An 11,702-nucleotide genomic window follows, 5' to 3' on the forward strand; every position below is an offset into this window, starting at 1 on the left:
TCAACCTAAAATGTCCTTTAAGATGCTTTTTATTCTCTTGCATCCTCCCAGGACTCTTTTTATCAAGCCCTGTTTAACTCTTGTCCCTCTAATCATTGTGGTAACACCCAGTGGTGTAGCCGAGACACCCGATTTATGTAGTCCCACTTGGGTACAGACTAACTGGGGAAAGTCAGGCACCTGCACCTCCTCCTCGCCCCCAGAGGCACAGTCCAGATCACAGAATCAAGTATTTGGAGACATCTAACCAACGAAACAGTGCAGCAGCTGTTTGATATACCTCTCAACGGGGGGCAGTCACCCACACAGGAGAACAAGGGCAAAAGAACTAATACTTATAACTTGCCAATAGGTCAGTTCTTAGACAGCTGTCCTATGAGGCGGGCAGCTTTTGCCAAAATCCTGCAACCACTGAGCGGTAAAGCCGCATTTGCACCCGGGGCTCTCTAACTCCTTTAACTCCTACCTACCTGAGCTGCGCACCAGCCTCTGCTGTGTGAAGAGAATATTCACGGGCTTTCTCTCTCTCTCCTTTTCAGCATGAAAGCTCTTAGCATCAGCACAGAGGCCACATTTATCTTTAAGTTACTATTTAAGGGGCGCCTGGGTGGCTCAGTTGATTGAACCGCAGCCTTCAGCTCAGGTCAGGATCCCTGGGTCCTGGGATGGAGCCCTGTCTCTCAGATCTTTGCTCAGCAGGGAGCCTGCTTCTCCCTCTCCTGCTCCCCATGCTTATGCTGGCTCACTCGCTCTCTTCCTCTGTCAAATAAATAAACAAAAATCTTTAAAAATACATAAATAAATAAATAATGAAAGGTCAAAGGACTTGCCTGGTGGGTGATCTGAAAACCAGATGGGAACAAATGAAAGCATTCTCCGTACACTGCTATGCACAGACTTTTCAAAGCCACGGGTTTACACCAAAAATGAAGACTTTTTTCTTTATAGGACAGGCCTGGGGAGAGATGCCAACTCTTCTCCCAGAACTAAGTGTCTCACTTGGCATGCAGGAGATGGGGACGCGGCTGCCTACTCCTCCCATCCCATGCCCTGTTGTCAAGGAGATCTTCCTGTTCTCTGGATATTCACACACCCTCTTTGCTCAGGTGAACTATGGCTCCGTCCCCTGGGAGGGGTCTTGCTCCCTGCCCTGTCACCCACTAGGTGCCATCAACCTTTAGGTCTCAGTTCAAATGTCACTTCCTCTATAATCACTCCATACTACAACCCCATTAGCTGTCTCTGCTCTATGATCGCAGGCATCTGCATTTCCCTCAACAGGCACCGATCCTAGCATTAGTATTTAGTCCAGACATTTGATCTGTGAGGACTGGGATGCACCCTCTCTGCTCACAGCTGTATTACTCTCTGCCTTGACAAAGCATAGTACCTAGCACACAGTAGATGCTCAATGAACATTTGTTAAGTGGAGAGAAAGCATTCTAATTATATTCAAATATCTTCTCAATGTGGTAATGTTTAAGCTCAAGTAGGTGGAAGGAATCTTGCAGAGCCATACACTGTTACTGTTAAGATACAATTATTTTAGATAACTAAAATCTCAGTTAATGGAGAATATTCAGCATTTAGCAAATTCAGCTTTCATGAAAGAGATGAAAATGCAATTTATAAATACCTGCCTTTCAGATGGAAGGAATGACTGTCTTAGTTTCTGCATGTAATATACCTTACTATTTATTTATTTTAAAAGATTTGTGATTTATCAGAGAGAGAGCAACAGCACGGGAGTGACAGGCAGAGGTAGAGGGAGAAGCACTCCTCCTGCTGAGCAGGGAGTCGGATGTGGGACTTGATCCCAGAACCCCAGGGATCATGACCTGAGCCGAAGGCAGATGCTTGACAGACTGAGCCACTCAGCATCCCCATACTGTACTATTTAAAGTTCTCTTTTCCCTGCTGGAGATTGGGGGGGGGGGCGCAACTCTTTTAAGTTGTCAGTTATTTTAAAGAAAAGACCAAATAATCTGACTTGTGGTAGAGAACCTGATTGATCACCGCCCCCAGCATAGACATCTGCAGGGTTTTCCCAACATGCAGACTCAACCAATGATTTATTCATTTTGTTTTTAATGCAGGGAAATTCCTAATCCCCCCCCCCCCCCCAAATAACTGACAAGACACTTAAGCCTTCTATCAACAAGTAACCAGTCTTGTGAACCTGACGGTGTGGGCCATCACTGGCCAGCATGAGCAGCACACTAGCGGAAGCTTCCTGCAGGTGCGCCTTTGTGCTCGGGAAGGAGCTGCCTCAGCCTGGGGGAGAGCGCAGCCAGCAGCTGTCCTATCCTGCATGAACTCAGCTCAGACTGACTCGGGTCCCCAGCTCCTCCCACGTGAAATACCTCAGTACTGTCCCTGACCCCCATTCTACCCCAGTACTTCCTCGTCCATTCAGTCCTGCCCATCCTGAAAACAAGTGTGCTCAGAAGCTAGAGTTGCTGAGGTGTATATATCGAGTGAGGGAAAAATTAATTTTAATGCTTTATCTTCTTACAGAAATGATCCTTTTTCACAATAGTTTTAAAAACCACTATGTGTGTGTGTGTGTGTGTATAAAAGGCTACAGTTTATATACTAACTTAGCAGTTTTCACCTGACTTGAAAAAAACAAAACAAAAATCCAGTGGGTTATAAATAAAATAATGTGAGATGAAATAAAATGTTCATAAGATCAAATGGTATTAGGAGGGGGAAAGGTCAAAAAGGGAAACTGGAAGTTGATACGTCATACATCCAAGAGGACAAGACCTGAGTTTAAGTGTGGCCGCGGACAGCAACAATGTTAGAATACTCCTGCGGAGGGGCACCTGGTTGTGGCTCAGTTGGTTAAGCACCTGACTGTCGGTTTCTGCTCAGGTCAGGATCTCAGGATGGTGAGATAAAACCTCGCCTTGGGCTCTGTGCTCAGAGGGAAGTCTGCTTGAGATTCTCTTCCTCTGCCCCTTCCTCTGCTCTCACTCTCCCTCTCTCTAAAATAACTAAGTCTTTTAAAAAAAAAATACTATTGATCAAATGCTTTACTCACCACAATGACATATTTCCATCTGACTGCGCATGTTAAATGAGATAAGCCTCAGAAAGGTAAAAAAAAAAAAAAAAAAAAAAAAAAAAGATGCAGGCTCCAGGAGCACCTGGATGTGCCTGACTCATGGTTTCCATGTAGGTGGTGATCTCCGGGTCATGACATGGGAGTCCCGTGCTGGGCTCCATGCTCTCTTCCCCTCTGCTCCTCCCATCTCTCCCAGAATACATCCATCTTAAAAAAAAAAAAAAAAGTGCAGGCTCTAGAACCAGAGGACCTGGACTCTAAATTCTGTCTCTGAACCTGTTCAGAATTAACGACCTGCATGACCTGTTCAAGTTAATTCTAGGCATTTCTACTCAACTCTGAAATAGGGATGCCAATTCTACTAGAGTAAATGACTATATTGGGTTCCTGCTGCGCTTGTAAAAATCTCTGTGCTCACCGAAGTACTATGCTCAGACCTAAACATCAGCAGTCGGACGAAAGAACAGGAACATACCAGTACCTACCTCAGGGGCTGTTGTGAGGAACGAAGAATTTCAAACACTAAGAGTCGTTCCTGGCCCATAGTGAAGTGCTCAACTGATGTCAACTACATTCTGTTTGTATCCATGGTAAAGAGTGTTTTATTTCATTTTTTAAAGATTTTATTTATTTGTCAGCGAGAGAGAGAAAGTGCACAAACAGAGGGAGCAGCAGGCCGAGGGAGAAGCAGGCTCCCTGCTGAACGGGGAGTCTGACACAGGACTCGATCCCAAGACCCTAAGATCGTGACCTGAGCTGAAGGCAGACACTTGGCTGACTGAGCCATGCAGGCATCCCAGTAAAGAGTATTTTAACATTTATTTCAAATTATGCACAAGAACTACCAGGGACGAAAAATGGATTACCTTCATTTATTGCTGTGAATTGGAAATCTGTTCTAAACCTACCTACTTACTTACCTGCCTACCTATGGACTGGTGTAACAATTTTATTTGTGTTTTGGAGGGGGGACTTGAGATCCATGCAAAACCTAAATATCATGCTTCAACAGCATTGCAAATCGAGTATATAATGTGTTAACTATACAGACTGAGTAAATATTTCCTCAGACTTCAAAATGTTTGAATAGACATATCTGAACATTATTGAATTCTGTACCAAAAAAAAAAAAAAAAGCACTACTTGAATACCACCTGGAATAGTTAATGAATAAGGCTATTGACTTTGGTTCTTCTATTTTGCTTTTGTAGCATGCCTTAAAAGCAATTACTATTCCATTACTGTTCACACAAGAGAAAATTTACCAGCTTGTAATTTAGAGGCAAGTGGAGTAGACAGAAGAAAATGGAGTCACCCACTATAGTTTCCAAGAAGCAGGAGACAAGAGTCTAAATGTTTAAAAGAGACACGTTCATTGCACCAAACAATAATCCGGGCACGTCTTTATGGCGATTCATGAGAAAGGATAATCAGTGAAAAGTAGGTTGGAGGACAAAGAATGATGGAAAAAGACAACAAGAAGAGGCAGAAGAGAGAATGTCTTTTAAACCCAAATTGTTATATCTGGTCCATTAAAATATCAAAATCCAAATGAAAGCTGGTCTTCATTGAAAACTCAAAAATCAGCCCTAACTCAAGTACTATACAGTCAGGGCTGAATACAGAAAATCTTTAGATTTAACACTGACAAAGAAAATTACACACACTTTTAGAAAATTCTCACGTTTCATCAGCCCTACAGCCCTACAACATGATTATTAATATGGTTTTAGATGGGGAGAAATAAAACACAAAGGGCACATTTCAGGTAAAATAGTCATTTTATGCTACACCTAAGAGATTCTTCTGGATTTCTTCACTTTGGAAAAGATTATTAGCCCACACTAAGTAACTGTATCAAAGGTAAAAGTAAAAATAGATCTCTGGTCTCCTTTCCGGAAACAGGCAAAATTTACTACTTGGGGGAAAGTGCCAAACACTGCAAATTTGAAAATCCTTTGGATCGTGGCTCCAATAAGCTGCATATAAAGAGGGGAGCATACTGATGCTTTAGGAAAGGAATGAGACAGAAAATTAAGCCTCAACTCCTCCACCTGCCCAGCTCACGAATAGCTTAACTGCACCCAACAGAAAAATCGAAACAAAGGGCCTCTTTAGTTCACTGCTTGCCAGAAAGGCATCTTCAAGACGCCTTCTCATTAACTGAGCCCTTTCACGTCCCCTCTTAAATGTCTCACAGTTGGCCTGTCTTCCAGTCTTTGCTCATTAAAATTAAAGTTAAATTTTCAAAAGTTTTTTCTTCTTGCTGGGAAAGGACTGTTTTTTTAACCTTTCGATTCAATTGATTGCCAAAGGTGAAAGCAACTTCACCTGAAAAGCACCAGCTTTAAACTCAGCAAACACTGGAAGGTTTTCTAGTGGAGAACAGAAGTCTCATCAATAGTGATATTGAAAATAGGACTAGATAGAGAGCCACATTTATCTGCAGGTGTAGCTTGTATTAAATTAGCTTAAATCCTTCACAAATAAGCTTTTCCGGAGGGTTAGACAGATGAGGTGCTCCGGCAGGCAGGATTACCTATGGTCTGCAGCGTACAACCCCATCAGGGCCACAGGAAGAGCAGAAAGACCTGCTGGGATACTGCAAACCTGAAAAGCTCTGTCCATCTCCTGCCGTGGACAGCCCAGTTTCTGTGGCTACCACTCCCCCTGAGCTTCATTTGCAAGTGCCTTTGGCCATGAAGGTAGCAAATACTTCTTTCCTGGCAGCATAGCTCAGTTGAGAATGGAAGCTGAAAATCAGTTAGCTGTATGGAAGAAGAAAGCAGCTCTCCAGTTACCAGGGAGGAATAATTGAACACAGATTGCCTGTTGCGCCTTTAATTTAATTTGGAGACCTTTCATCTTTTAGTTTCCTTCATTTGCAGCCAATGCTTAGCGAGCTAATTTGTACCTGGTTCATTTTCCTCCTTTTATCTTATCTACATTAACATCAACCATGGAAATGAGAAGCACTATGAATAAAAGATGAAGCCTGACTTGGGACATTCTCTCCTTAAGTACCATGAATTACTTAAAAACTAATTTGTGTGGATGCACAATGTAGAGGACTGAGATCTACATGCCTCACCCCAACAGCATCCTTTATCAGCATCTTCCCTTCCCCCAAGGGGTTGCAGTTTTTAGATGTTTTATCTAGTCCTACTGGTTCTCCAAGAGAACAATGTCTAGACTATAATCCACAAGGAATCATTAATCTTTGAATGGGTATAAGGCAGGCCACCCCATTACTGCGCAAATCCAAGGATGCATAAATCCACTAACCTGACTTTTTAGAGAGTTCAATATCGCTTGCCTTACAAGGAGAAGAATGCATTGCAAAAAGGAAAGCTGAATGTATCAACATATATGCATGGTGAACAGATGCCCACTCTGTCCAAAAACACTGTGTGTGGGAGAGGATGAGAGGTGGTAGAGAAAGGGACTGGTCTTGAAATGACGGTCTGGGAGTGGCCTCTGGGAGCTACAGCATTTCAATTCCAAGTGTATCATGGGTATGGCGTTTTTAAACAGTCCTTCTATTGTATATTTTGTACCACTTGGCACCTCTCCATTAAAAAAGAGTTGCACATGCTCTTAAAATAAGTTTGATTTTTTTCAATACTTCCAACTGTACAAAATGTTAGTGTCTTGTAAGTTTTGCCTGTTTTTCCCTTTATAGTTTCCTCTGGGCCACTACTATTTTTTCTCTTCACCCTTTCCTCCTCTATATTCTTTCCTTTTTTCCAATGGACCAATGAAAAAAAATCTAGTGTTTTTTTTTTTTTTTCTCTTGTTGCTTTAATATCCCTCCCCAACAAGCCTTCCTTTCAGTTTGGGAAGCATCAAAGGAAGACTGTGCTCAATTGTTTCACTGCTTGTAATGCCAGCTCTTCCAGTCATCTAACCCCTTCCACCAAATGGGCTAGAACTGGAGAGAAACTGAAAAGTCACTCCCCCTTCACAGCCCATCCCCCTAAAAAGTTGACTAGTGATGATGTGCTGATGTGCATTACATATACAAGACTACACATTCTTACAGGTAAGGCAACATCCAAAAAAAAAAAAAAAAAAAAAAAAAAGAAAAGAAAAGAAAGGAAAAAGACTTAGGAGTTTAAAGTTATGGTGTATTGAAATGTAAAGGTCTTTGCTTCAGAATACAAACCACCCTATCTTTTGGGGAAAGAATATGTAAGCAGGATCAAAATTAAAGCCCAACTTAAAAAAAAAATCAGATTGTAGCTCTAATCTTATTTCTAAGAAAGACTACCCCCTACAATGTCAAGTTTATCTATGTCTTCTGAAGGAACATGGAAAGAAAGCCCTACACTGCAAAAATGTGGAGAAGAAAGGATGGAAAGCACTTACTGGTCCTTTTATTCATGAAGGAGAGGATGAATAGAAATGAAGGTGGCAACTGCCCTTAAAAAAATGATTCTCAAAAGCCACATATGCAGAAAAATTAAACTGAAAGGGTGCAAAGTCACTTTGTCCTAAGGTTAAGAAAGCCAAACAAATATTAGGATAAAGTCGTGGGGTGTGACGTTGTGACAATCTGACACACAGATTGTCTGGTTTACTTGGCATGGGGGGGATGTGATGGAGTCTCAGAAGCAGGTCAGGGAATTTGGGGCAGAAGAAAGCAACAGTTCCACCAAGTGTCAAAGAATCCAAGTTTTTGTTTTCTCCCAGGTATCCTTGTGTATAAGGAAGAAACGTGAAAACCATGTAATCTGGACCCATTCACAGAACATACACAGACTGCAAGATACCAGCCTCAAGCAGTAACACCTGTCCTAAACTCCTGTGGGCTCTGTACACGACTGACCTCAGAGGGAAAAGAGCCATTTCGGCAGCAGGGGACCGCGCTGCACCCAGTACCTCACAAGGAGCACCAGGATGCAATGGGCAGGTGCGAGCGTGGCTTGGCTAACTGGCCAGAGGGAGGCCTTAGAGAAAGGTTGAGAAGAAGAATGGGGCTGTCTGCCTGATAATTTGGGCTGCGGAAAGACATAACCACAGGGCAGAAGAGTCTCAACTTATTTACCAGAGGTTTTCCTCGAAAAAGAAGCAATCTCCAGAATCAGAAAGGGCTTTTGCGTCGTGCAAGAAGAGACAGAGGCTGGGCTCGCATACACCCCGGAGAAGTCAGTTTCCACTAATAACCATTTCCGTGCCAGCAGACTGTAAGAGAAGTTTGTCTCCGGGCTGATTTTTAGTCACCATCTCCACCTTCCTCCCGGTTATGGTTCTAGACTCGGAAGTACACCAAGACCGCCTGCAATGAGCTGGGTCCCTGCGACACCTGTTCCTGACAGCGTGCCGCCCCCAGAGGCTCTCCCTGCCATCTGGGCTGCATCCTCAAGCCAACCAGAGCCTTGCTGCTGGAAACACCCTCGCGCCTCACCTGTGCTACTCGCTCGGCTCAATCTCAGGACCAGGGGGACTGCGAAGCCCCTGGCCACACTCCCTCTCCCGAGCCACAGCGGTCCTCTCGTCCACTCTCCACCCCCATGGCCCGCGTAAACACACCGGGGCACCTGGAGGCTGCAGGCCGCCCGCGAGGAGCACTCCACCTGCAGTCCCGCATGGGAGTACAAAGAAGTGAGAACTCCCAAGTGCAGTCGCAGCCCGGCCGGCCCCGAGGCCCCACCGGCATACCCCCAACCCCCCAAGCTGGGGCGGGCCTGCCGCTACCTCCTGAAACAGCTCCAGACTGTAGGTGTTGTCGTCGTCGGCGAAGAAGAGCACTCCGGGCTGCGCGCGCTGGTGCTGGTGCCTCTGGCGCAACCAGGCGAGACCGGCGTTACGCTGCTCCGTGGCGCGCGGCAGCCCGGGCCTCTTGTAGCGCCGCGGTGTGGGCACGTGCAGGTGAGTGCTGGGCAGCCCGGCCCGCGCCAGGAAGCGGCTCACCAGCTCGCTGCGCGCCACCGCGTCCTCCACCAGGATCCAGTGCAGCTGCGCCACCTGGCGGAAAGTGTTGGCCAGGCGGGTCAGCTCGGCTTTCTGCACCGGGCGGCTGTAGGTGGGCGTGATGGCATAGATGGTGGGCAGAGGCGGCTCGGGCCGCTGCCGCGGCTGCGGCTGTGGCTGTGGTCGCGAGTCGTTGCGCTTCTCCCAGCCGCGCCCGTGGCCGCTGTCGGGGCCGCCCCTGCGGAGCGGGAGTCGGGCGCCCCCGCGGCCCACCACGTAGGGAGAAAAGTAGGGGCGCGGGGTGAGCGGGGGCGCGGGCCTGCGCGTGTCCACGTCGAGCATGATGATGACGATTAGGATCCAGGGCAGGAGGATGAAGAAGCGGCTGAACAGCACGGACTTCATGGTGCGCTCTTCCTTGGCCTCTCGGACGCCCCTAAGAGGGGCGGAATGGAGGACCCCAGCGCGCGGTTTGGACGGCGGCGGCGCCCGCACTCAGGAAGCCGCGGCGGGCGCGTTTTCCATGGGGTCGGAGGAGGCTGCGGGGGCCGGGAGCCGCGGGGCTCAGCCCCTTGGCGTGGGGAATAGGCGCAGGTGCCGAGTAGCTAGGGCTACCGGGAGCGCAGGCGGGCAGGCGCTGTCCCCCGCTCCCGGTGAGTCGGCGGGAAGCGGGACTCTGTCCAGCCGCGCGCTGCTGGCCCCGGAGTTGTGCCGAGCGCCAGGAAAGCGGTGCTCCCCGGCCGCTCTTTCTGAAGAGTGGGAGCTGGGAACCGGCCCCAGGGCTCGTTGCCACTCCCGTCCCGCGGCGCTGCGGGCGCAGGGACTCCAGCGGTGCTCCCAATGCGCTCTCCGGGGGACACCTTCGAGGGCGGGAGGCAGGCGCTGAGGGCTTTCCTTGGTCACATCCCAGCCGGGGCGGCGAGGACCGGGAGGGGACGCCGGAGCCCCCCGCTCTGTTCGCGCGCCGCAGCGGAAGCCTGCACTCCCGTCCTTCTCTCTTCTCTTCTCAGAACCTCTCCAGGCTCCGGCAGCAAGATCCCAAAGCAAGGAAAGAAAGAAAAAGCGAGGGGGCGGGGGCGCTGCAGACTCCAGCGTCCTCCCAGTCCTCCTGTGGGAAGACAGCAGCGCTGCTACTGGCGGAGAGGGGCTGCGAGGGGGAGGTTGCGAGGGGGGCCCCGGCTCTCCGCGGGGTCTGCCGCGGACGGCCCCGAGAGCTAGCTCCGGAGGCGGCGGCTGCACCGCGGGAGGAGCGGGAGGAGGGTCCCCGCGGGGCTGCACGACCTGCGGGAAGGGCTGGAAGCTCGTTAGCTGATCTCCGCACGCTCTTAGCTTCCTGAAATACTGCAAGGTCTTCAGAGATCAGCCAGGAAACCCCATTCACGTGCGAAAAACTCGGGAGACCTAGGGTGGGGAGTAAGGGGAGAAAGGCGGAGAGGGTAAAAGATCCCTTTTCTGGTCCCCAACTGCAAGATTAGTGTGCTGGGGTGTGAACCCGACAGCGGCAGCAAAAACGCTTCCAATGGAAAGCAAAAATCAATAGAAGCCCTGGGAGACGGAAGGGTGCGACGCATAGGTGTTTGGCTTGTGAGATGGTCCATGAGAAAGAATCCATTCAAACGGTTGCTGCCTGCCTGCAGTGAGATCATGGGGGGGGGGGGGGGGGGGGTCCTGAAACTCCAGCTGAGTAGGTTTAACTTATTTTTCCCTCAGTAATTTGGAGTCCCATTTCCTCACAGTTCACTGCCATCAGAATTATTCCGTTTGACCCTCCCGACGATCCTTTTAAAGAGGCCTGGAAAGTGGAATCACCTTCATTTTATGGCTGAGAAACCTGAGGCTCAGAGTTTAAAGTGATTTCTCCGAGGTCAGTAGCAAGTGACCAAGTGGAAATAGAACGGTGGGTCCCCGGAGTCCAGCCCGTGGCTTCCTCGCTGCTCCCCCTGAAGAAATCCCATTGGACACAGCCGACGGGGAGGGGTTGGCCCTCCCAGATGTATAAACGCGGTGTAATCAACATCAACGAGAGCATACCCAGACATATAGAACCATGACAGTGCCTGGAAAACAAGTAAACAGCTGTGCATAGTTGGGACTTTTTCTGTCTAGCAGACCTACTAGCCGAGTCCCTGGCTGTCTTTAATGTACCGGGAAGAAGAGGGGCCAGGCTTCGTAGTCACGTCCCAGGGAGGTGCTTGCAAAGGCAGCAGGAAAGCCTTTCCCCCCTGCCAGGCCATGATAAATAATTTCTGAGCCCATCTTCTCTCGATTGTTTGTCTTCCCCAGTCTCGTTCACAAATCCCTCCCATGGCGCATTCTGTGTGAGGGCGTGCTGAAAAGCTCTGGAGCGGAAAGCCCACCCCACCCCTTCCAGCCTTTTTGAGAGTCCTCAATTTCTTAGCCCTACCCTTGCTGATCTATCACCAGGCGCTGGAGCGTCTGCGAATTTCCCTAATTTCCTGCTCAGGGTCTGAAACATGCGGGTGAAATTTAGGGAGTTAGCAGGTACTCTCTCCCTAAACTTCCACCAAAAGGGCTAGTCTTCTGTCCTGACCTCCCAGTATCATCCACAACTCATACCACAAACTTGGCAGATGAGTGCCTCCTAACATAGGAAACAATGAATCCATTAGACCCCTTCCCTGATTTTCAGCTACCCTAATGGTCCTCTGACTATAACACAGCCTCCTGAAAACGTGTGGTGATCAGGCACCTGAAACCA

The 11,702-nt window shown here is 48.4% G+C and overlaps 1 protein-coding gene across 1 annotated transcript in view; it reads right to left on the reverse strand.

The window, feature by feature from the left end:
* B3GAT2 (beta-1,3-glucuronyltransferase 2) overlaps positions 1-9,410 on the reverse strand; it is a 72,651-nt gene extending 63,241 nt beyond the window's left edge. The window contains exon 1 of the mRNA XM_032340406.1: positions 8,768-9,410. Within this exon, the coding sequence (XP_032196297.1) occupies positions 8,768-9,388 (621 nt within the window). The 5' untranslated portion in view covers positions 9,389-9,410. The remainder of the gene's footprint in view (positions 1-8,767) is intronic.
* Positions 9,411-11,702: the final 2,292 nt, after the last annotated feature.

This window comes from Mustela erminea, chromosome 4 (assembly GCF_009829155.1).
Source record: "Mustela erminea isolate mMusErm1 chromosome 4, mMusErm1.Pri, whole genome shotgun sequence".
Taxonomy (NCBI): Eukaryota; Metazoa; Chordata; class Mammalia; order Carnivora; family Mustelidae; genus Mustela; species Mustela erminea.